Source organism: Giraffa tippelskirchi, chromosome 1, assembly GCF_054371585.1.
Source record: "Giraffa tippelskirchi isolate mGirTip1 chromosome 1, T2T-mGirTip1v1.2.pri, whole genome shotgun sequence".
Classification (NCBI taxonomy): Eukaryota; Metazoa; Chordata; class Mammalia; order Artiodactyla; family Giraffidae; genus Giraffa; species Giraffa tippelskirchi.
In genome coordinates this window covers 3,280,085-3,305,857 of record NC_137275.1, presented here as the reverse complement: position 1 = coordinate 3,305,857, position 25,773 = coordinate 3,280,085, and the positions used below count along the sequence as shown (strand labels likewise).

General features: G+C 57.7%; 1 protein-coding gene and 1 long non-coding RNA gene across 51 annotated transcripts in view; one reads left to right on the top strand and one right to left on the bottom strand.

Moving 5' to 3' along the window:
* The window catches only part of ABLIM2 (actin binding LIM protein family member 2), a 161,358-nt gene extending 153,685 nt beyond the window's left edge, over positions 1–7,673 (bottom strand). For all 50 annotated transcript variants that reach the window (XR_014078864.1, XR_014078878.1, XR_014079118.1 and 47 more), the window contains exon 1: positions 7,543–7,673. Coding sequence is in view for 11 of the 50 variants with exons in the window: in XM_081577405.1 (XP_081433531.1) it covers positions 7,543–7,552 (10 nt within the window). In the remaining 39 variants the exon portion in view is untranslated. The remainder of the gene's footprint in view (positions 1–7,542) is intronic.
* Positions 7,674–10,704: 3,031 nt separating this feature from the next.
* Positions 10,705–13,299, top strand: LOC145541098 (uncharacterized). The gene is made up of 2 exons (XR_014078788.1): positions 10,705–11,262; positions 12,265–13,299. It is a non-coding gene; the product is annotated as an uncharacterized LOC145541098 (long non-coding RNA).
* Positions 13,300–25,773: the final 12,474 nt, after the last annotated feature.

The following is a 25,773-nucleotide window of genomic DNA, read 5'->3' as shown; positions in this document are numbered from 1 at the left end:
GTTGGGGCTGAGGTCCTAAACACCGCTCAGAGCCCGGGAGTGGGCAGCTCTCCGGGGACTGGGCTTCTCCTGACCCTGGCACTGGGCAGGGAATGTAAAACAGCATCGTGTGGGCTGGGCAGGGCAGGCAAGAGAACCAGCAACAGAGGAACAGCTGCGAACCAGCTGGCCATGCCAGCTGATGTCACGGCAGACCTTGCAGGCGTTGCCTCGAGCCCTGGACAGCGTGTCCAGCTGTGACAAAAGAAAACCACCCCAAGTCCCCGGCCCCACAGCCCACGGTCAGTCCTGAAAAGCAGGCGCTATTACCTCCACCTGAGAGGTGGGAAAACGAGGCAAAGAGCAGTTGTGTGACCTGTGGCCGGGACACTCTAGCAGGTGACAGCTGGGACTGACACTCAGGTGTTCTGACCACAAAGCCCTAGAGGCATCAATCAAGACCACCTCCCTTGTTGCTTAGAAATCTCCAGCCACGGCAACATGGCACACGAAACCCCCCTTTGCAACGGAATTGGTTCAGCCCAGGCTGAACCACTAGCCTAGAAGTCTCCCGCCCCCGCCCAGGGTAGGAGGCGCCGGCAGGGGTCAGGGCACACCTCCCCCTCCCCAGGCCTCCCCTGGACTTGGACTCAGCTGCTCTGCTGGCTTGGGTACCAGGCAGATGTCCACAGAGGTGGCTTCCCTGGCAGGCTGCGGAGAAGGGCCCTTAACCAGGCCCCCTGGGCGTGAAGGGCAATCTGATTCCTGCCATGAAACCCTCAGATGAGGTCCACGTGGCGTAGAAGGGTGATCGGAGACTTTGCGGCTCACATGGCATGTTTCCCTGAACTGACGACGGCTGAGCCTCAAACCCAGACGATCTCCCCGCTGCAGTGGGGGGGCGGGGGCGGGGGCGGGGGGCAGGTTGTCAGAAGAAAGCAGGTCACACCTCTGAGGATGGCGGTGGCCGTTGTGTTTTCAGACAGGCACACTGAGGCCCAGAGAGGGAAATCAGCTGGCCTAAGGTTGCACAGAGGTCCGGCAGGTGGGCCTGAGAGTCTGGGGAGCTCGGACACTAACAGGACGGTTGATGCCGGCAGGGCTGGGCTGAATAAGCATGGGGTGGCCATGAATGCTGCCTCCATCAGGAACGGTCAGCTCCGGAAGACCCCAAGGACCCAGCAGAGGGGACAGCAAAGGCCAGGGGTCAAGGTTACAGGGAGGTGTGTGGACTCCGTGCTGTGACCCTCTCACGCTCTGAGCAGTCCATCCCCATGTGGATCCCTGGGGCCAAGGCATGACCCTGGACAGGAGCACGTTGGAGGCACAGGGCATGTCCTCAGGAGCAGACGGGGCTGGGCTGGGGCTGGCTCTGCCTTCCCAGCTATGCAGGCGGGCGCCACACCTGGGAACGGGGCCAGGCTTCTCGGCTCAGCTGAGGAGATGGGCTGTGAACCCTGCCCCACGCTGTCACCAGAAAGCATCATCATGAGGCCCCCAGGGGATCAAGCCTCACCCACCCCAAACACTCAGCCACATGTCATGAAGTCACCATCACAGCCCCTAATGCATACAGGGGGACAGACAGGCAGCACCCATGCCCCCACCCCTGGATGGACACACCAGGATTTGAATCCAGCTCTGTCATTCACAAATGGTGGGATGTGATGCCCGGCACCCTCCTGGGTTGTCCACCTCCCCATCTATAGGCAGGGACACCCCAGCGACCCTGAGAAGCCCTGAGAAGCCCTTGGTGGAGCAGGGCCTGAGGGAGGCCCCACGAGCCGCAGCACCTTGACACTGAAGCAGGGTGCTGCCCAACACCCTAGAGACCTTGGCGATGGAAACATCCCCGGGTAAACAAACACGCAGCACTCGGGTTGCTCTGCCCTGCATCTGAGTGGCCAGAGGCAGCTCGGTGCATTGGCACCCATCTGACTAGGGCCCGCAGCCGCTCACAAGATCACACGATCATCAAGAAACATGAGCTGCCATCTGAACACCAACCCGAGCTTTCCTGTCCCAACTATTTTATCTGCTTCTCCAGGCTCTCCAGCAGCCATGAAATTAAAAGACGCTTACTCCTTGGAAGGAATGTTATGACCAACCTAGACAGCATATTAAAAAGCAGAGACATTACTTTGCCAACAGAAGTCCATCTGGTCAAAGCTATGGTTTTTCCAGTAGTCATGTATGGATGTGAGAGTTGGATGTAAAGAAGGCCAAGCGCCAAAGATTTGATGCCTTTGAACTGTGGTGTTGGAGAAGACTCTTGAGAGCCCCTTGGACTGCAAGGAGATCCAACCAGTCCATCCTAAAGGAAATCAGTCCTGAATATTCATTGGAAGGACTGATGTTGAAGCTGAAACTCCAATACTTTTGCCACCTGATGCGGAGCTGACTCATTTGAAAAGGCCCTGATGCTGGGAAAGATTGAAGGTGGGAGGAGAAGGGGACGACAGAGGATGAGATGGCTGGATGGCATCACTGACTCGATGGACATGAGTTTGAGTGAACTCCGGGAGTTGGTGACAGACAGGCAGGCCTGCCATGCTGCAGTCCATGGGGTCGCAAAGAGTCGGACGCAACTGAGAGACTGAACTGAACTGAACTGAACTGAGCCTCTCTCACATACCAGGCACTTGGGACCCTTGGTCCCTATGGAGACCCCAGAAGAGGCAGCATCAGAGGCTCGGAGAGGTCCGAGGATCCCATGCTAGCAGGTGGCAGAGCTGGAATCTGAGCCCAAGGAAGAGCCTGTGTCTGCAGCACAGGGACTGGAGTCCAGCATCCACGAGGCAGCTCAGGGTCCTGATAGCTGGCCTGGCCCTGAGGCCCACCAGCAGGACAGACCCCTCCCAGAGGCTCCACCTCACCAGACTTCCCGACTCCCTCTTGCCTGCTCACAGCTCTCCCACAAGACGGCCGACGCTCTGGAGGGTCAGGGTGTCTGACCAGCAACTTGTTCAGAGTGCGGGTCACACTCCCTTTGCTGAGACAGTAAAACTGGGCTTTCTAAGAATTCACCCAAGTCATGACTTGGGTCCAGAGAATATGCCGACTGCCCCCAAACCAGTTCAGTGGATGGAAACCAGAAAGAATCAAAGCATCTCAGGTGGTGGGTTAGGAAGTGACCACGGATGTGACGGACCAACAGTTCGGAGATGAGGATTTCTGGGCTGTCCAAGAGCTGCCGGTTCCAGGGCAATGTCCACCCTCTTCAGATGCAATTTCAGATGAATTTCTGGGTCAGGGCGATTTGTCTTCGGCTACACCTAAGTCAGATGGTGTCACCCATGGAAACTGGGCACGTGTTAAGATCCATGCACCACCAACTGGGAGACCTCCATTCAAGCAAAGGAGTGGCCCCTGCAGATGGAATCGCCTAACCTGACACCAAGTCATGGGCTTTGGAAGCAGCACGTGTCCACCTTAGACCTGGAACCAACGCCCTTCTTGTTGATTCCTCATTGCAAAAAGCAAGCGCACACAATAAAAAAAAACAAAACTGGGGAAGCTGACGGGAAGGGTAAAGATGTCGGGGGGAAGCGCTGGCTCTTTTGCCGCCTCCAACAGAGGGGGACGCCCTGGACGTCATGACGACTTCCTCCTGGTCTGCTCCCTGCACTGTTTCAGAGCGCGGAGGTCCCATAGGATGCACCATTTTGCCCTCAGCTGTTTTCTAAATGCGGAGAAGGCAATGGCAGCCCACTCCAGTACTCTTGCCTGGAAAATCCCATGGACGGAGGAGCCTGGTGGGCTACAGTCCATGGGGTCGCTGAGAGTCGGACACGACTGAGCGACTGCACTTTCACTTTTCCCTTTCATGCACTGGCGAAGGAAATGGCAACCCACTCCAGTATTCTTGCCTGGAGAATCCCAGGGATGGCGGAGCTTGGTGGGCTGCCGTCTATGGGGTCGCACAGAGTTGGACACGACTGAAGCGACTTAGCAGCAGCAGTTTTCTAAATGAAGCTTTTCTTAAGCACTTTCTCTTAACGTGAGAAACTCCAATCGCACCGGTAACTAGACCATTCTCGCCACCCCCCTCCCCTAGAAGGGCATGGTTCAGGAAGACACGATGCTGCTCGCCCTGGTCTGCAGCTGAGCCCGGGCCCGGGGCAGTGCTGGGCACACAGGAGGGCCTAGTACACATCTGTCGGCCGGATGAAGGGCCGCCCGGCCCATGTCCCGCCGCTCCCCACCACATACGTGCAGCAGGTTTCTGACTTTCTGCCGCTGTTGGGGATGCCGTGGTGGACGTCTCTGCAGTGACGGCAGAGCCCCGACTCGGATTAGAAACGTGTTTCTCTGTTTCAAATTCCGGGGCCACACAAACCAGAGCAGAGGATCGAGGTTTGGGCTCTGCGTCTACCGCACAATGGGGCTGCCTTTCCTTCCCCGGGGCTCAGTTTCCCCTCTGTGTGGGTGGGTGGGCTAGTACTGGAGCGTCCCCCAGGCCCCTTCCGGCTCTGCGTTGCTAACCCATCAGCCACAGGAAAAGAAGACGGCTGTGCTCCCACCCAGCTTTCCACCTGGCCCTGCACTCCCCTTCTGGGCTGAATTGCACCCCTCCTGCAAATCCATAATCCAGTATGACTGGTGTCCTTTTAGGGAGAGACAAGGACATAGACACAGAGGGAAGGCCATCTGAGGACACAGGGAGGAACCGGCCACTTACAAGATGGGGCGAGAAGCCTCAGGAAACCAACCCTGCCCACACCTCAATCTCAGACTTCCAGACTCCAGAAGTGTGAGAAGATACATTTCTGTTGCTTAAGCTGCTCGGTCAGCGAGCACCTTGTTACAGCAGCCTTGGCAGACTAGTGCAACCCTCCCTGCCATGAAACTCACCCGGGAGAATCCTGCCCGCCAGACCTGCAGCCGCCCGAGCAGGACACACAGGTGCCAGGAAAGCACAGACCTGGTGCCCAGAGATGGCAGAGCTGGCTCTGGAGCCCTCTGGGCTCAGGCTCATCCCTCTGCCCCACCTTGCCCCGTCCCCCCGTGACCACATGGACTGGGATGCCAAGAGACCACCACCAGGCTCACAGTCATCTCCTGGGCCCCACCTGGACTCTGGGATAATGCCAGCCTTCCCTGGGGAGGGCCGTCAGGGGACCTGCCCTTGTGGACGAGGGATGCTCCTGACCTGCCAGATATGCACAGGGGCCAGACTTCAGAGCCCAGGTGTGCACCAGCAGTGCACAGACCCAAAGGGGCTCCCTCCACACGGCGGGGAACGCGGGGCCCAGGTGACTGTAAACAGAACACAGCCAGCGTGCTCGGTCAGGCTTATCTGACGCAGAATGCCAGCTCCTCCCACCTCACAGTACTGCTTCCTCATCTCCCTGAACACTCGAAATGAATGCGCAACAAAGCAAGTAGGCACGAGGCCTTGAGGCCACACCAGAGCCCTCTCAAAGGTGCCCTGAGTCATCAGACTGAAGGAAGACACGCCCGCAGCCAGCACGGCATAAAGGAAAGGGGAGCCTCCCACCCGGGGCCGTCGTTCAGGTCCCCTCAGGCTCCGACCGTCAGCTGGTCTGGGCCGCTGGAGACTGGACCATGTGCTCCCAGCCACACCTGCTGGTGCTGAGCTCTGGGATGATGCCAGCCTTCCCTGGGGAGGGCCGTCAGGGGACCTGCCCTTGTGGACGAGGGGAGCCCCTGATCTTCCAGATGTGCACAGTGGCCACGAGAGCCCAGGTGCCAGGCGCAAGGGACCCCCATCTGCTCTCTCCCATCGCGGCTGTGGGTGAAAATTACTGCTGTGCAGGTCACAGGCCGGGCCATGAGCGACAGGTGGAGGGTCGGTGAGCCCTATGCCAGTCCCAAAGGCTGCACTGACTCAGAGAGGCTGAGGTTTACTGACCCGCACGAGCCACCGATGGAGCACCTACCACGTGCGGGGTTTGCCGCCATTACCTCCTCCTCTCCACGGGGGCAACAATACTGCTTTCAGGAAGCCAAGCTCAGGAAGCAGTCATGCTGCGTCCAGGACCAGCAGGTGGACACTACGATTCAAACCCCAGTCTCCTCGCTCTCTGACCCACCCCAGGGCCCCTGGTGCCCACCTACCCCTGCTCCCAGGACAACCACCAATGAGGGGGGAAATGCCAGGGTTCCTTCCAGGGCTCCCCCTGATTACAGGAGAGATCGGAGGGATCAATTACGGCCAAGGAGAGCCTGACAATTACCTGGTGCACCCTGCCATTACCCACCCCCCCACCTATCACCCCACCTACCATTAGATAAATGTATCTGGAGGCTCTGCCAAGGCAGGGTGCCCTGCTCCCCAGCCACCTGCAAAGAACAGGTTGGCGGTTTCAGAAATCCTCTTCTAGAGGAGTCTGCCTCCTACAGCCTGCCATTTGCTCTCAGCCTCTCTCCCAACTCCCACTGCCCGTGTGGTCCCTCCTTCCTCAACCAGGAGGGGGAGGGGATGGATTCCCCTTGGAGGGGAGGGGGGCTCCCTGGAAACATAGGTCCCAAGCAGACAGCATACAGTAAATGGTCCCTAAAGGCACACTCCCTCCCCAGTCCTGTTTGCTTCCTACCCTCCCGCCTCCTCCAGGGAGGAACGGTGTCTCCTCTGGTTTCTGCAGGGTGGCCAGGGGTCCATACTTTAGTCTGCGGACGAGATGGGCTCAAGGGAGGACCCAGGAGTCAGGAAGCACCAGCTTCAAAACCCAGCCGCACTGCAAGACCTGAGCAAGTGACTCAAGCCTGGTGAGCCTTGGTCACACCCTGAAAAATGGGGTGATGGCCTCTCCCTGCCTGGGAATGTAGGGACAAGCTCTCCAGCCAGGGCTGGGCCCCCAGAAGCCTCTCAAAACGGGGGCTCTGGTCACTCCAGAGTCTCTCCAGGAGCCAAGGCCCGCAGCTGTAGGCCTCAGTTTCCCCAAGCGCACTAGGTGGTGGCGACGTGGGGTTTTTCCAGCGCCGCACAGAGGCTGTCAGACCCTGCGGGTGCGGCCCCAGAGGCAGCAGCCTGGGTACGCAGTGGAGGGGACGAGGGGCCGGAGAGAACACGCGCGCGCATCGCGGAGGGCCGCACGCAAACTGCGGGCTCCGCGCCCCCAAGTCTGCGCTGGGCGAGCCCAGGACGCCCGGGGGGGGGGGTCGACCTGACGCCCCCCCAACCCACCTACCCACCCAGGCGCTGCGGGAGTCACACAAGGGCGGCGCCCGCCTGCCGCCAAGCCCCCACACACCCCCAGTGTCACACACCTCTCCGCCGCAGGGTCTACGGCGGCCGCGCGCCCTTCGCCCGGACCCTGCTGCGACACCGCAAGCCGGGGAGAAAAGCAAAGGAGCGGCGCCGTCCAGGCAGCCTAGCACAGCCAGGCGGTGCGGTGCTCGGGGAAAGGGGTCCCCGGCCCCCCGGGCGCAGGGACAGGGCGGGGGATGGGGGGCGCGCCTGACCTGCCACACTGCAAAGACCCTGGAGCGCAAGTCGGCGGCAGCCGCGGGGCGGTTTCCCGTCTGCAGGTGCAGGCACCCCAGCCCTGGCGGCGCCGCGATACAGCTCGACGAGGCCCCGGTTCCCCGCACACTTACCCGCGCTCATCTCAGCGGCAGCTCGGAATCGGGTCGCCGGGGCAGGGCGGCAGCCGGACGCTTGTGTCCGCAGGTGCAGCGCCTGCAGGCGGGATGGGCCGCCTGCCCGCCCGCAGCGCCGCCGCAGCCCCTCGGCGCGCCAGCCCCGCCCCGCAGGCCCCGCCCCGCAGGCCCCGCCCCGCTAGAATCCCCGCCCCGCCCGCTCCGAGACCCCGCCTCCGCCCCGCCCCATAACGGATGCACCCTGGGAAATGTAGGCGCCGCACCCCGCTCCTCCCCGCTCGGCGCCACTTGCGGCCCCCAGGGATGGACTACAGTCCCGGCAGGCTGCACGGCCCGCGCATGCGCAGGCGGGCGACGCGGCTGCGGCCTCCCGCAGCCCACTCGTGGGGGTGTCTGCGGAGCTGTCCGCGCGGCCTGACCGTCGGCGGCTGCCAAGAGCCCACGAGCGGGCCAGGGGCGCGGCCGGGTGAGGCGCAAGCTTGGTGCAACGAGCCGCACAGGGCCAACTCCCTCCCTCCCCAGTTTGCAGAAGAGAACCGAGGCGGGGGCAAGCGGGGGGAGGCAGGGCTTGCCCAGTTGCCCCGGCGAGGGGCGAAGCCTGCGCTCCTGACCCCGGATCTAGGGCTCGGCGGCGGCGACCCGATGGCCTGCCCCAGGCTCCCGGAGCGCCGCACTCGCTGGCGCCGTGGTCTGACCCCGGTGGCGCAGTCTGCGGGCCCCCATCCCTCCCCCATCCCCAGGGGCCGACTGTCCTCTGTGACGTCAGTGACCTCCCTGGTCCAGCACCGGGAGGGCCTGGGTCCCCGGTTCGGCAGAGGGAAGGCCCTGGGTGGGAGCAAGGGGACCCCAGTGGGTTTCTGGTGCTGATAGAAGGGGTCTTCAGGGGTGGGTGTGGAAGGTCGGGGTTAAGCGGTTCAGAAGGTGGACTCCCTGGACCCAGACCCCCCCGGTGGGGGGTGGGGGGGAGAAGCGAAGGCTGGTCTTAGAAAATGTGAACTCTGAACAGAACCCTGAGGCAGGAGCAGATAACTCTTCCTCGGCCTCCAGCAGCATCCACCTACTCCCAAGAGGGGCCGGCGGGGAGCAGAGAGGCCAGAGGACCAGCCATGGGCAATGTGGCCATTTGGCCCAAGCCCCATGCACCCTAGCAACCTGGAAAGCCTGGCTGGGCTGGCTGTTTGTGTAGCTCCCTGGCTCCAAGCCTGCCCTCTGGGGCCTTTTGCCCAGAACACGAGGGGATGTGATGATGGAAGGACACTCGCAGGGGTCAGGTGCCCTCTTCTCCACCCAACGGCCCTCTCGGCGGTGCAGACCTGAGCAGTCCCTGTCCCTCTGTGGGCATCAGGGCCCCCTCCGTGAAGTTGGCCGAGTGGACGATCCACCACGGATGAGAGCATTAAATTCTGGTAGTTAGTCCTGGCGAGGGCAGAGCCTGGCCAGTCAGGGTGGGGGCCTGGGGGGGTCTGACCCCGTGGTGGGGAGCCTGGTTTCTTTTCCATGTGCATCGTTAGACTGTGAGCAGTCCCCGCCTCTCAAGATACTTCTGAGGCCCCCATGGGCTAATGCGCGCTGGGCCCCAGCAGCAGCTGAGATCAATAGCTGTGTTTGATATTACCATGCAGTTATTATCCTTCTCAGTGCCTTGTATAAGCCTGGCACAGAGTAGGCACCCCACAGATAACCTGCTGAGTAAAGGGAGGGAAGGAAAGAGGGTGCTGAGCACCTGGTACCTCCAGGCCATCACCTGGAGCAGCAGGCCAGACACCCACCCAACATCAGAGCACCCGCTGCCCCCACGTGTCCTCTTTAGGAAGCTCGCCATCAAGTTCCCCACGGAAAGAGGTGGACGGGCCCTTGCTCCCAAGTACCTGTGAGTCAGAGGGCGAGTGTAAGTGGCCTGGTTCCAGAGGTCCGCCCAACATGCAGCCACCCAGGGGGGCCGGCCCCGCCTCTCTGAGTGGGCCCCTTCAAATATGGTAAGGACTGGGGAGTCATAGCCATTCTCAACTCCTTGAGGAAGGACCTCAGGGTCATGATTCCAGCACATTCTTTCACTGGGGTAGAACGGAAGGCCCAAGGAAGTCCTGCCAAAATCACACGGCAGGTTGGCAGCGAGAGAGGACCCGGTGTCCTGTAGCCACGCCTCTGCCCCCTCTGCCCTGGCTCGCTGGTTCTCCCTCAAGGGAATTCCCCGTGGGCCAGGCCTGCCCACTTGTCTTCCTCCTGCTCGGTGCCCGCGGAGGCTGGTTGGTCTGGGTGGATGCAACCAGGTTTTGGTTGTCATCCTTGGTGCTGTGAACCAGGTATGACCTCAGGCAACTCGCTCACCCAGCTTCCTTACCCTTCAAACAGCACGTGACCCACAGGGTTCTTAGGAGGAACCCATGAGTAATGTGAATAAAACACTTCGAAGTGCAAAATGGCAGGGCTCAGGGAATGACCCTTCCAACATTTTTTGCATGCGTTCAGATATTCAGAGGACCCGCTGGGCCTTGCTGGGTGCCAGTGGCTGCCCCCCACCTTCTCCTGCCAGGCTCACACCTGCAGGTGGAAGGAATGCCCTGGCGTGACCCAGGCCCCGTCCTGCAGGCAAGGTAGAAGCCACACCTGCTCCTTGGCCCACATACCTCCAAACATTCCCCCCTGGGGAAGTCCCCATCTCATTTCACAGGGCCCCCCTTCCAGGCCCTCACGAGTGGGTGCCCTGGGTGGCCCCGCTGGCCCTCCACCCATTCCTTCCACCTTTGCCCCATCTTTCCTGCCTGAAGACAACAGGTTTCCTTTGGTTTCATCTTCCCTGTGTCCCTAGAAGCAGGGCCCTAGTCTTCCTCTAGGCTTGGGGAGAGGACACGATCTGGCCAGGCTGTGCTCAGGGGAAGTGCAGAAGGGGTTAACTATCCAAGTGCAGAAGGGCTGGACTTTCCAGGGGGTTGGTCAGGTCCCCTGGCTGGCGCCTCCAGCTGCAGCGGTGGTCCATGTTCCTCCCAGGAGGGGCTTGGGGCACTCAGACTTCCATCTCCAAGATGAAGATGGGCACTTCCACATTTCCCTCTGCTCTGTGGCCCGGTGCCCTCCTTGTCCAGACCTGGGCTCCAGGGAAGCCAGGGGTATAATCAGGGCTGAATGTCAGAGCCCTGGGTCATAAAGGAAGGCGTGCCTAGTGCCAGCAGGCAGATGCCAGGCAGCTGAAGGGGCCTCGTGGGCAGAACCCAGGTAGGACCCTGGAGAAGACATGAAGAGCTCCACCTCTGCTGTTTCCTGACCACTTACTAGGAGATGTGGGCTGTGCCGGTGACGGAGACTGCAGAACAGCGAGGGGAGGCCTCAGCGCCCCATCCCGCCCCGGCCCAGCTGGCCCTAGAGTCAAGCCTCTCACAGCAAACCCTGCTCTCCGGCGGACACCAGGCTATCATTTGCAGGTTCCATCCCTGATGTCCCAGAGGCGATCACAAAACGCGGAAATGATCCAAGCCTAAGTGTTCCTTCTCAAGCGTCAACTAACTGCATCAAACACTGTGCTCGGCTACACAGCACAGCCGCCCCTGGGGTGCCTTTGAGGAATACTTTTCCTGCATGGGCTGTGCCAGCTGCAGGTTGGCAAGAAATGAGTCCAGTGACCAACGGGTAAAGGCATTTTCTTTCTGTGACAAGCGCCCCAGAGGAGGATACAGGCATCTGTTGGTGCTCCGAGGGCCCGGAAATCCCTTCAGAATTCAGGTCATCTGTCCTGAAAATGTTTACAGCCCTTTTGTGCAGCCTGAAGGCCTTGGGAAGGGAAGGACGTTGAGGGGTGAGGCGTGGTGGGCACAACGCCGAGCGCATGGTCCAGGGCCAGTGGACATCTGTGCTGCTTTCTTGAGGCCTGCCCTGGAGGGGCTGGGAGGGAGAAAGGTCGAGAGGGAGGGCTGCTTAAATGGGGCAGAAGAGCCTGGTGGAGGGGTTTATCTAACCCCTGGTGGGGCCGGCCTCACACTCAGGAGGATCAAGGGGTTTGAGGGACTTCCCTGGCAGAACAGTGGTCAGGACTCCCAAGTGTCTGCTGCCACAGGCCTGGGTTTGATCTCTGGTCAGGGAACTACGATCCCACAAGCTGCACAGTGTGGCCCCAAAGCGGGGGGGGGAGGGGGGGTTGCGGTGCAAAATACAGGTGAGGAGGATGCCAAGGGCCAAGGCAGGTGAGGCCAGCTGTCAGGACCGGGTTGCAATGCTCCGGGACCGCTCTGTGCCAGAGAATCCTCCATTACTATCCTCAGTGTCATCCTTGCACCCATTTAACAGATGGGAAAATCGAGGCGTCACTTGCCCAAATGCAAACTAGTCCCCTGCGAAAGAGCTGGGATGCACAGCCAGGCTCTTGTGAAGAGCAAGCCTGTGGGATTTGGCACACATCTCTCTTGGGTCTATTGGACCTTCAAGGAGCACTGAGATCAAGAGACGGGGCCCTGAATTGAGGAAAAGGAGCTCGGACCATAGGGACCTGCCTCCCTGGAGCCAGACCATGCCAGGCCTTCTCCCCCCTGGGCTGGAGGATGGCCCACCCTTACCTGACAGCTCAGCCTCACCCCCTGGACTCCACCAGAGTCCCTCCTTGGAGGAGACCCCTGAACCCCAGCTAAACCAGGGGCCACCTGCACTCCCTGAGGCTGTGACTGTCCCTGCCAGATTTCTCTATACTCTTGTTGTTTATCCCTCCTGTCTGACTCCCTCACCAAATGTCAGGCTGCCCAGGCAGGGCTTATCAGCGGGTCTCCATCACTTCCCGGGGTCTCTGTCACTTCCCGGGGTCTCAGCGTACCCCAGGGTCTCCAGCGCATCCTGGGGTCTCCAGCACCTCCTGGAGTCTCCAGCACATACCAAGGTCTCCAGCGTGGAGGAGCGTAACCACTGAACTCCAGCATCAGCATGTACTGCACCCACCCCTCCACTGATGCTCCCTTTGCTGCCTCTCACTCACAGCAAAAGCAAAGATGTGAGCCTCCCCTTCCCCATATTCCTGACCTCGCCCTGAGTCTGCCAAGACTTCCCGCCAATTGCTTCTCCCTCGAGACTGCCCGGTGTGGCTGGGGCCTGGTCTCGAAAGGCACCACCCTGGAAACCCAGCCATGCAGACATCCTGCACGTGGGAGGCCCCAGGCCCACGGAAGAGCCGCCTCCAGAGACTCCAAACAACCCAGGGCATCTCTGGGCCTACCCTCGCCCAAGCCGCGGGTTCCTCTGTCCTTTCTTCACCTTCAAACCCAGCCCAGAAATTGATTCACTTAACAGCCAAATGGAGAAACAAATGAAATATGATTTCATTGTGGGAGCTTTCCAGCCGCTCAATAATTTAAAACCAGGCCATATGAAACCAGGAGTAAAAATAACATGTGACTCACTGCTTGGAGCTTCACTCCTTCCAACACGGGTCCACACACCTGGATTATTGAGCGAATTCAGATCCAGCCTCAGCATCCCATGCCTGTCCCTGACCTGAGCTCTCCAGGCGGGACAGATGCGGCGATGTGCGTTCATCGTCCTTGACGGCCGAGTCTGCTCCATCATTTGGATGGCCCGGCTGACTCTGAGTGCTTTGCAGACTTGGCACCGTTTCGCCATCACAGAAAAATTACACGAGAGGGTTCATTACAACTGATGAAGTAGGACGTCGGGGCCTGATTCGGGAAAGGACGCACCATGGGCGAGACTTGGATTGTTGGCTAGAGATCAAGAAGCCATTTCTCTAAATTAAATGTGTTGCCTGTGCAGCGGAAAACAGACGAGGGGAGTTAGGAGTACATGACGGAAATAGAGAGTGAAAGGGCAGGGTCAGCTCAGTCACGGATGTAGTGCATTGGGCAGGGCGTTGAGTGAGCACTTCCTGTACACCAGCCCCTGTGCTGGAGACAGAGAAGAAGAAGAACCGGGCTGGTCCAAGGGGTAACTGGATTGTGAGGTGGCCGGGTGTCCTGGGGCCGTGCGACAAAGCCCCACGAACGGGGGCCTGATCAGCTGAAGTCTGAGATCAAGGTGGTAGTAGGGCCACCCCCTCCCCAGGAGCTCCAGGGGAGGCGCCTCTCTGGCTTCGGGGTCTCCCGGGCACCCTTGGTGTCCCTGGGTTCGGGGCTGCGACTCCCCTTGTGTTTGGGGGCCTGCCCTCCTCCAGCATGACCTCATCTTAGCTAATGACGTCCTTGGAGACCCTATTTCCAGGTAAAGTCAAGTTCACAGGTTCCAGAGGGTGGGCCTTGAGCCTGTCTTGGGTAGCAGAGAAGGAAGGGGACACAGTTCAGCCCAGCGTCACCCGCACAGGGCCTCCTGGGAGCCAAGCTTCAGGTCTGAATCCCCCTGGTTGGTGAGAAGAGAGACACCGGGTCACACAGGGAACCAGGTTCCCAGCGCTGGAATCATCTGGACGCCCCCAGCCTCTGAAGCCACCCACAAGTCCCCTAAGGCATCGGTGCTTATGTCGCTGAAGCCACATCATATTGAAGTGTCCTGGGCAGAGTCTCCCTCAGATGGCTCGCGCCGGGATCGCTCTTGACCTAAGCTGCAGGACGGTGCAGGAGGCCCGCCCCCTCACCTGCTCCCCACCCCACCCCCAGCCTGGCAGGGGACCTGGGGGAATTCCTGAGCGCCTCTGGCTTGCTTGACCCCCATCCGAGACGGGAAGAAAGGGGACACCTCCCAACTCTGTTCCAGGCAAGACTCAGCAAGAAAAGAGTATCGGCTGTGTGTCAGGGACATGCCTCTGAGGTCAGCCTGCCAGGAAGGAGAAGTGGACTCACCGTGGGTATTCCCTGGGTCCCCAGGTCTTCACCCCGTGGGGGCCGGTAAAAAGCCAATGTTCAGTGTGTGAATAATAATTGGCAGCATTGTCTATATGGGCTTCCCTGGTGGCTCAGACTAAAGAATCTGCCTGCAGTGCTGGGGACCCGGGTTCGATCCCGGGGTCGGGAAGATCCCCTGGAGAAAGGGAAAGGCTACCCACTCCAGTGTTCTTGCCTGGAGAATCCCACGGACAAAGGACCCTGGCGGGCTACAGTCCACGGGGGCCACAAAGAGTCGGACACGACTGAGCGGTGACACGCACGTTACCTACATGGCCTCCTCAGGAAGAGGCCACAGACCAAGAACCCCGTTCTGCAGCAAAGACTGTGTGACACTGAGTCCCAGACTATGAGGTCTGCTTGTCCTGCCCGCCCCCCCCCCCAAAAAACATCTCCGGAAGCTGCCAGCTGATAAAATGCCCACCTCCAAGGCACAGCGTAGGGACCATTCCCTGTGGGTGGTGCCCTGTTTTCCAAGATGCTGTACGCGCTCAGAAAAAGCAGGCGGTTCACGGGGCCAGAATGGAGGGCAGAAGCACTCCTGTCCCTTCCAGCATCGTCCTCAGTGGTCCCAATAGGGTATGTGCCGCTCATCTCTGCAGTCTCGGGCTCTGCTGGGCCAGGGGTCCTGGCCCAGCGTGCATGGAGGGGACCCCGGCTTCCAACAGGAGGTGGAGCAAAGACTCCCTTGAACTTGAAACTGACCGCTCGTGGGAACCTCAGACCGATGGACCAGAAGGCAGAGTTGCTCTCCTGGGGGTGGGAGTGGGGGGTGGTAATTGACCATCATCAGAAGGTAGGGGGCGCCCCTATAGCGAGGGCAGGGGGAGTGAGCCTGGAACCCAGAGGACCACAGCGGCACCGCTGGGCTCTTCCGCCGAGATGGCAATAGATGCAGCGGAGGTGGGGCAAGGACCACCAGCGCAGAGGGCTGGTGATGGTCTGGGCCCACAGAGACCTTGCTGGAAGTGCCGGTCCAGGGTGTGGAGGAGAGAGTGGATGAGGGTCCCCGGGAACCCCACCTGAAGCCACGGGGCCACACCCTGTTGTGCTGAACCTCCTGAGTGAGTCTGTAGAGACCACAGGCCTCCAAGAGGCGGCCTGGAGGCCTGATCTTGACGGGGGGTGAGCAGAGTGAAGCCACACCGCAGCTGGACTGTATGGGGCACCTCGGACACGCTGCCCTGCACGTCTCTTCGATTCTGCCCTGGGCTTCGCCAACACATGTCACGGATGCCAGCGAGATTGTCCAGCCTGCCAACCCAGGGGGGCAAGGCCACCCTTGACTGGTCTGTGCACCCATAGCCCCTCTTCCAGGCTCAACCCCCAGGCACATTCCACGCGGCTCCTTAGAAGATCTCAGTGGGATCAAGGTCCCGGTGCCTGCAGGCTGACTAGATCAACAGTGTCCATTCATCACTGCCCTCTTCCCTCTCCCCAGGACCCAGTCCCATCCCCAGGGTCCCTTTCACAGTAAACTTCCTCTTCAGAGCCCTGTCTCCCGTTCTGGAGTGGAGTTAGGAAGGGAAGACCAGGCTACAACGCGGAGGGGTCGGAGCCAGCAGGACAGGAGGCTGCCCGGACTTGGTGGGGCGGTGGCTGTCCTGAGGAGCCCCGAATGCCAGACGCAGATCCTGGGGGGCCAGACTCCCCAGGGAGTCTCAGAATCAGAGCGGCCGAGTCTTGTGTCTGAGCTATTTGAGTGACTGTGATCGTGAACCTGATCTTTGGAGAGACAGGGAGATGGCAGAGACCCCACACGTGTGGGATGGGGGGAGGGAGACAGAGAGACAGGGAAGTCACAGAGGAGGGGCTGCGGGTGGGGGCGCAGAACAGGAGCTGGCCGAGTTCTGACGCCAAGACTGTCAGAGAGGGATGCGAGGGCTGTTTTCTCCCCGGGACATTCCGGCCGCACCGGGGTGGGAGGGGGTTCACTCATGAGAACGGTGGATGCCGGACGGCTCTAGAGCTCCATTTTCTCAAGGAACCCTGGATGAAAAAGGCTCAAGGGAAAGAAAATCAAGGGGTGTTTCCTCGGCGTCAGAGTCCTGCGCCCGGTCACTGTTCTCCTTTTTCTAAGCCCGTCCCAGGCTGCTGGGAGGGACCGGGTGAGGGTGGGGGGAGTGGTTCTTGCTGATAACTAGTAATCTGACCTACTCTCTGAACAGCAAACCATCTGCCTTCTTGCACTCAGTGAGAGGGAGAGAGACCCAGAGACAGAGGCAGAGAAAGACAGTGGCGGTCCTGAAGCCTCCCGCTTCTGAAAATGAGAGAGTTAGTCGAGTTGGTCCCTCATTCATGTCTGACTCTTTACAGCCCCTTGGACTGTAGCCCACCAGGCTCCTCTGTCCATGGGGATTCTCCAGGCAAGAATACTGGAGTGGGTTGCCATGCTCTCCTTCAGGGGATCTTCCCAACCCAGGGATAGAACCTGGGTCTCCTGCACAGCAGACAGATTCTTTACCATCTGAGCCATCAGCAAAGCCCAACTTCTAATCAGGGAAAACCCCGCATGTGGGTTTTCTGAGCAATGAGGTCCACAACCTGACAACCAGCCGCGGAGGATGGATTTCCTCTTGTCACGCTGTGATCCCTCTCTGGGCCTCACTCTTCCCATCTTTGAAATGGGAACAATGCTAGGGCCCTCGCAGGCTGGCTGGGATGCACTAATGAGGTGATGTGAGCTCAGTGACCCCACCCCACCCCGCAGGCAAACAGGGGGCGTGAGAGGCCCTCAGTGTCTCTGGCTCCGGCAGCTTCAGCCCTCTGGCCCCCGTGGACCTCCCCCCATGGAAGTCCTCACCGTGAGCAGAACAACCACCACGCCTCAGTGAAGCACCTTCCCTGTGCCTGGGGGGTCAGGGGAACGACCTACCCCCAAGCTATGACAGCTTTAGGGCCTGATCCTAAAGAGGATCCGGGGGGGTGCATGATTTTATTCTGGGCTATTGCAGCAGGTTGATCCTAAAGGAAATGAACCCTGAATATTCATCGGAAGGTCTGATGCTGAAGGTGAAGCTCCGATACTTTGGCTACCTGATCCAAAGAGCTGATTCATTGGAAAAGACCCTAATGCTGGGAAAGATTGAGGGCAGGAGGAGAAGGGGACGACAGAGGATGAGATGGCTGGATGGCATCACCAACTCAACGGACATGAGTTTGAGTAAACTCCGGGAGATGGTGATGGACAGGGAGGCCTGGCGTGCTGCAGTCCACGGGGTCGCAAAGAGTCGGACACAACTGAGCGACTGAACAACAATAATTGCAGTGGAGGAGCCAGGGTCAGTCCTGAATACAGGGTCATGGGGGTCATGGCCCAGGATCAGGTGGGGTCAGTGGATGGAAAATCACTGAGAGAGACCACCAGGTCGAGGACGGTTCTGGCTTAGCAGCTGGAGAGCATCCTTGCTGAAGGCTGGACATCAGGCATCCACTAGGGGGCGCTGCGGATGACGCATTAGACCGGTTTAGCCCGGTTCTGTGTTTTCAGGACAAGGCTGGAGTGAACACTGGGCCACATATAATAGATAACTAATAAGGACCTACTCTGTGGCACAGGAACTCTACTCAATGCTCTGTAATGACCTAAATCAGAGAAGAATATCAAAACCTGGGCACATGTATATATATAACTGATCCACTTGGCTGTACACCTGAAACTAACATAGCATTGTAAATCAACAATACTCTCATAAAAATTTTTAAAAAAGGGCTCAGAGGGGCTGACTAAGATTTAGTCAGGGTCTTGGTCACGCACATGCATGTCAGATCCAAACAGCCCTGCAAAGGCTTTGAAAGCTGAACTGACCTTGAAACCACCATTCACACAGACCAGACCGGAACATGGGGTCCTGCCCACAAACTTGACTGCCTCTAGGGAAAAACATTGCTTTCACAGGCCAGAGAGTGTTAGAAGAGGCGACAGAATTGTTTTCTATTTTCGTGGGGCGATTGGATGTGTTCAAACTAGTAACACGGAACACCAGAACAAAATAAATTTTTCTCTATGTAAAATTTGTTTTAACTTATATGCAGAGTACATCATGCTAAATACCAGGCTGGATGAAGCACAAGCTGGAATCAAGATTGCCGGGAGAAATATCAATAACCTCAGATATGCAGATGACACCACCCATATGGCAGAAAGCAAAGAAGAACTAAAGAGCCTCTTGATGAAAGTGAAAGAGGAAAGTGAAAAAGTTGGCTTAAAACTCAATATTCAGAAAACTAAGATCATGGCATCTGGACCCATCACTTCATGGCAAATAGATGGGGAAACAATGGAAACAGTGACAGACTTCATTTTTTTAGGCTCTAAAATCACTGCAGATGGTGACTGCAGCCTTGAAATTAAATTCTTGGAAGAAAAGTTATGACCAACCTAGACAGCATATTAAAAAGCAGAGACATTACTTGTCCGACAAAGGTCCATCTAGTCAAAGCTATGGTTTTTCATGTACAGATGTGAAAGTTGGACTATAAAGAAAGCTGAGCGCCAAAGAATTGATGCTTCTGAACTGTTGTGTTGGAGAAGACTCTTGAGAGTCCCTTGGACTGCAAGGAGATCCAACCAGTCCATCCTAAACGAAACCAGTCCTGGGTGTTCATTGGAAGGACATATGTTGAAGTTGAAACTCCAATACTTTGGCCAATACTGATGCGAAGAACTGACTCATTGGAGAAGACCCTGATGCTGGGAAAGATTGAAGGCAGGAAGAGAAGGGGACGACAGAGGATGGGATGGTTGGATGGCATCACAAACTTGATGGACATGAGTTTGAGCAAGCTCCAGGAGTTGGTGATGGACAGGGAAGCCTGGTGTGCTACAGTCCATGGAGTCACAAAGAGTCGGACATGACTGAGCAACTGAACTGAGCTGAAGAACGGCAAGAATTAAGTGCCCTCCTTGTGCTGGGCACATGGCATTCCCGAACTTTATTTATAGTCCTTCACTAACTCTGTGTCAAGATCCTCTCGTACAAGCAAGGAAACAGGCTGACGCAGGGAGGGGTCTTCCCAGGTCACGTCACTGGGGGTCAGGGCGTGGAGACCAGAGATGCAGATCCACACTGTGTTCTGTAGGGCCTGGCGCATAGTAGGCGTGCAGGGCTGGGCTGCGGTCTGGACGAAGAATTGGACCAAAGCCCATGCAGTCCCTCCAGCCATCCAGCCTGTCCACTGAGTGAGCAGGACGTGTCTCCCCGGTTGGGGCCTCCTTCCTTCCCTGTGGCTGGTTAACCAGGATCTTCTTTTCTTATCATTCTTGGCTGTGCTAGGTCTGTGTTGCTGTGCACGGGCCTTCCTCTCGTCACGGCAAGCGGGGGCTGCTCTCTGGTTGTGGCGTGCAGGCTTCTCCGTGCCTGGCCGTCTCTTGTTCCCGAGCACAAGCTCAGTATTTGTGGCGCCCGGGCTCAGTTGCTCCACGATACATGGAATCTTTCTGGACCAGGGATCGAACCCATGTCCCCCACACTAGCAGGCAGATGCTGTCCACTCTGCCTAAGGCAGTGTCCTAACCAGGATCTTATACAGCCATGCTTACCTGGCTGTGACTGGAGCCGCCTATGGCTGCCCAGTGCCAAGGTGACCAGGCCTGCCGTCTCGGAGCTGGAGGCTGACAGCGGAGGCGATAGCCAGCCTGGCAAAGGTGGCCCCGAGGAGGCCAGGTCCGAGCAGGGGAAAGCAACCAGCACCCCTGGGGGGTCCTCTCTCCCTGTCTCTCTTGTGTCTCCTGCCCCCTCACTCCCACCTGTGGCCTTGCTCCTGCTGGCTTTCCTGGGTCCTTGGAAGAGGTGGCACCCAGGAGGGCCATAGACAGGCTCCAGCCCAGCTGGGCCGCTGCTGTGACCCCGGGCAAGTTTCCTGACCCCACAGAGTCTCAGCTTCCCCATCCACAAATGGGAGTGACAATGTTGGCCTCGGGGTGGTTGAGGTTGTGGATACGGTAGAAGAAGGGAAATCAGCAGGCAGTTGTGCAGTAAGATAGGATCTGACGGTAAGAGCAAGGCCTGGAGGTTTTATTTTTATTAATTAATTTATTTTAATTGGAGGCTAATTACTTTACAATATTATAGTGGTTTTTGCCATACATTGACATGAATCACCCATGGGTGTACATGTGTTCCCCGTCCTGAACCCCCTCCGCCTCCCTCCCCACGGAGGTTTTATGTTAAAACAATTTCATTTCTTTATTTTGGCTGTGCTGGGTCTGCATTGCTGCGCAGGCTTTTCTCTAGTTGCGGTGAGTGAGCTGCTCCTCGTGTGGCTTCTCTTGTTGTGGAGCCTGGCCTTAGGGCACGTGGGCCTCAGTTGCTTGTGGGGCTTTGGGCTTAGTGGCTGCGGTTCCTGGGCTCTAGAGCCTGGGCTCAACAGCTGTGGCTTTGTTGCAACGGGCTTTGTTGCCCTGTAGCATCTGCGATCTTCCAGGACCAGGGGCTGAACCCGTGTCTCCTGCTTTGGCAGGCAGATTCCTTACCTCTAAGCCCCCCCCCCCCGCGGGGGGGTTATACTGACTGAATAAAATTTGGATTCAGATGAAAAGGCAGACTAGGGGAACTGGGGACTTCCAGACAGACTCCTGGGGGCAGGCAGCGGGTCGGGGGAGAATGAACAGAGCCATGACATGTCCTGTGCCATCTAGTCCATGAGTGACCCACCTCACCCCTGGGCATGCCAAGCTCGGAGAGGGAGAGCACCCTGCCTGCAGTCACACAGCCAGCCACCCGCAGAGCCAGGGGGTATGTGCGTGCTGTGAGCTCAGTCGTGTCCGACTCCTTGCGACCCCATGGACTGTAGCCCGCCAGGCTCCTCTGTCCATGGGATTTTCTAGGCAAGGGTACTGGAGCGGGTTAGCATTTCCTCCTCCAGGAAGGAGAACCAGAACCACCACCCAAATCAAGTGCTTTCTAATCCCAGGTGCTTTTTTTGTGAATTGTGGTGACTAAGGGGGCCTGCCAGAGCATTTTGTCAAGTCACTCTCATCCTCGTCCTTCCAGAAAATCAGGTCCTGTTTGTCATTTGCTTTCCCAAGGTGCAGACAAACAAACCTACGGCCTTCCTGTGCTTCCTTCTCCAGAGCGATGGGGCGCGCTTCCAGAGCGATGGGGGAAGGGGGTGATGCTAATGAAGCAGCTACCATCTGCCGAAGACTTGGCCCCAGAGGAGTGGGCACCACTGTTGGTGAGGCCATTGCGTTTGCTTTACCCAAGTCATGTTATCTGTCTTCCTGGCAGCCCCTGAGGTTGCTGGCTCCATTTCACAAATGAGAAAACTGAGACCCTCCGCAAGGTCCACCCGAAGCCAGCAAGTGGCAGAGCAGAGATGTGCACAGACCCTAAGTGTGGGTAATGCCACCGTCCATGGTATGAGCCACCTCATCTACCTCCCCTCATTGAAACACAGACAGCCCTTCCTGGGCTTGTGATGTTGAAAGTGAAAGTGAAAGTCACTCAGTTGTGCCCGACTCTTTGCTACCCCATGGACTACACAATCCATGGAAATCTCCAGGCCAGAATCCTGGAGTGGGTGGCCTATCCCTTCTCCAGTGGATCTTCCCGACCCAGGGACCGAACCCAGGTCTCCCGCATTGCAGGCGGGTTCTTTACCACTGAGCCACCTGGTATGCCTTCAGTTCAGTTCGGTCGTTCAGTCGTGTCTGACTCTTTGTGACCCCGTGGACTGCAGCACGCCAGGCCTCCCTGTCCCTCACCAGCTTCCAGAGCTTGCTCAAACTCATGTCCATCAAGTCGGTGATGCCATCCAACCATCTCATCCTCCGTCATCCCCTTCTCCTCCTGCCTTCAATCTTTCCCAGCATCAGGGTCTTTTCTAATGAGTCATTTCTTTGGATCAGGTGGCCAAAGTATTAGAGTTTCAGCTTCAGCATCAGTCCTTCCAATGAATATTCAGGACTGATTTCCTTTAGGATGGACTGGTTTGATCTCCTTGCAGTCCAAGGGACTCTCAAGAGTCTTCTCCAACACCATAGTTCAAAAGTATCAATTCTACGGCGCTCAGCTTTCTTGATAGTCCAACTCTCACATCCATACATGACCAGTGGAAAAACCATAGCTTTGATTAGACAGACCTTTGTCAGCCAAGTAATGTCTCTGCTTTTTAATATGCTATCTAGGTTGGTCATAACTTTTCTTCCAAGGATCAAGCGTCTTTTAATTTCATGGCTGCAGTCAACATCTACACTGATTTTAGAGCCCCCCAAAATAAATTCTGCCACTGTTTCCATTGTTTCCCCATCTGTTTGTCATGAAGTAATGGGACCAGATACCATGATCTTAGTTTTCTGAATGCTGAGCTTTAAGTCAACTTTTTCACTCTCCTCTTTCACTTTTATCAAGAGGCTCTTTAGCCTCTTCGCTTTCTGCCATAAGGGTGGTGTCATCTGAGTATCTGAGATTATTGATATTTCTCAATCTTGATTCAGCTTGTGCTTCCTCCAGCCCAGCATTTCTCATGATGTACTCTGCATATAAATTAAATAAGAAAGGTGACAATATACAGCCTTGACGTACTCCTTTTCCTATTTGGAACCAGTCTGTTGTTCCATGTCCAGTTCTAACTGTTGCTTCCTGACCTGCATACACGTTTCTCAAGAGGCAGGTCAGATGGTCTGGTATTCCCATCTCTTTCAGAATTTTCCACAGTTTATTGTGATCCACACAGTCAAAGGCTTTGGCATAGTCAGTAAAGCAGAAATAGATGTTTTTCTGGAACTCTCTTGCTTTTTTGATGATCCAGCAGATGTTGGCAATTTGATCTCTGGTTTCTCTGCCTTTTCTAAATCCAGCTTGAACGTCTGGAAGTTCACAGTTCACTGCTGAAGCCTAGTTTGGAGAATTGGAATATTTTTCATGTAGTCAGTGTTTACCCTGCCACCACATCAACTTACTACTGTCTGTAGTCTGGGATAGGCCCAGCCCTGGAGGGAGCCCCAAGGGACCTCACAGGGGTGCGCTGAGACCACCCCCCGTGACCCCAACTTAAGAACCAAGTTCAAGCCCATATGGCCTTGGGGTGTTGCCTCAACCTCTGATTCACGTAAAAGGCTGCCTTGCTACCGCTGGGGACAGGCCTGTTGCTGGCAGGCATGCTGGTCCCAGTCTCGGGCCCTGCCCCTGTTAGCACGTCACCCTCGCTGCAGGGAACACCGCTTATCCCAGGAGTGAGACCAAGCACTGTCCCTTTGACGCAAGCTTTTGTTTTCCTGCCACGAGTATCTAGGCCTGTCGAGACTCGTTCATTTCCTATAGCCTTCTAGCTTCTCGTAGGTCCTCCTCATTCAGGAGGGGTCATGCCTGCCCCTCAGGCCACCGTCCACCCTTCTCTGCATGGCTTGCTCGGGCATCTCCAGGGAGACTCGCCCAGCCGATGGCCCTGACCCCTCCTGACACCTCTCCTTCCTGGACTACCAGGGTGGCCTGGCCTGCCCTTCAGGATCATGGCTGGTAAAAAAGAAGTTGCCCTTGGCTTTCGTTTCTTTAAAGCAGGATTTCCAAAATGGGCTCCTTGTAGCAATTCTGAGCCCATCACAGTCACGTGCAGGGGGACGGATGTGAGGCTGCCGCCTGGCTGAGGGAGTGCTCAGAGAGGAAGGAGAGGCATCAGGGCCTGCCAGGCAGGCTCACGACGGCCTCGGGCCCCTTCACCAGCCCCACCGAGAGGAGCAGTGATGCCTGGAGTCTGGCAGAAGCGGAAGCATCCGCTCTGGGACTGTGGCCCCAGAGGGCTCCCTGCCCAGCCACTTCCCATTTGCAAATGTGGGGAAACTGAGGCCCAGAGAGGCTTGTGAACTGGCCCGCAGCACCCTGGGACTGAAAAATATAGGGCTCCATGGGACTTCCCTGGTCATCCAATGGTTGGGGCTCCATACTTCCAATGCAGGGGGCACAGGTTCGATCCCTGGTCAGGGAACTAAAATCCTACAAGCAGTGTGGTGCAGACAAGAAAAGAAAAGAAAAGACAGGGACCCGTGAGAAAACCAGTGGGGTTATGGGGGTGGGGGTGGGGGGCAGGGACGGGTCTCCAGCACTGAAGAGCCGTCTTGGTCTCTACCCTGAAAAGGGCCCTGGCCGGGTGCTGGGAATCTAAGCCGGACCCCAGTGCCTGGTCCCTGCTGGCCCTCAACCTGGGGAAGGGCCCCCGAGGAGGGTGGCCAGGACCTAACTACCTCTCAGGCCCCGGTCTGGCCTCCCTGGGGCCAGGGACCAGCACCTCTCCAGGCCGCTGGATGGGGTCTGCAGGTCAGCCTAGGCCTGGGGCCGAGCCACAGGACAGAGCTTGGGGGCGGGATGCGACTGAGAATTCCAAGGCTCTGAGCTGGTTCCTGGGAACCAAGCCGCCAAGCCCTGGTCTAGGGAAGAGGGTCACAGTTCAGCACTTGCAGGGCCCCAGCCAGGAGCGGGGGGCGCGCCCAGTGGCCGCGGGACAGCGTGCGCTCTATGAAGGTGCAGCGGGCCCCTGGTGAGCCACCGGGGAACACACCCCTGTAGGCCCAGACGTCCCGACTTTTCAGAACAGCCAGATACCTGGTTTAGGGTGAAGTCTCGACTTTCCACTGTTGAAATGAATCTGAGGTCTCTAAGCCCTTCACCTGTGGACCAAGGGTGGCCGACAACTGGGGACCCTGCAGCAGGGTGAGCCTGAGGTCAGATCCCCGGGCCTCGGACAGGCCGGCCCGCTGAGCCCGAGGAGTACAGGGGGACACCCGGGTTCTGGACTGAAGCGACAGTGGCAGGGGCCGCAGGGACAGGCGTCAGGTGTCAGCCCGGAGGGTGTATGGGCACGAACTCTGCGCTCTCACCGTGAGTCAAAGCAGAGATAGCGTCAGGCACCTCGTACCTCATCCGTCCACTCGCCCATTCACTCGGTCACCCTCAGAGGGGACAGGCACTGAGCGGCCAGCTCCTGTCCAGCCTCACGGCCGGCTCAGGCCCAGCCCTTCCTGCCTGAGCCAGTTCTCCCCCAGGACAGCACACGGCACCTCACCTCTTGCAGTCAAGTCAGAGCCACAGGGTGCCTGATAAAGATGCACGTGTGGTGTGTGTGTGTGTGTGATGTATTTGTGGATGTAGGTGTGTACTGTGTGTATGGGTGTATGCGTGTGTGTCTATGTGCATGTGTGGATGTGTGGATGTGTTTGGGTGTATTGTGTGTATGGCTGTATGTATGTGTATATTGTGTGTATGTGTGTGTGTGGGTATGGGTGTGTGTGTGCATATGTGTATGTATGTGTATGGGTGCATTGTGTGTATGGATGTATGTGTGTGTGTCTGTGCACGTGTGGGTGTGTGTATGTGTTTGGGTGTACTGTGTGTGGGGGTGTATGTGTGTATATGGGTATGGGTGTGTGTATGTGTGCGTATGTGTGTGTTTATATCTGTGGGCAGGGCTTTGTTTTGAGCCCTCA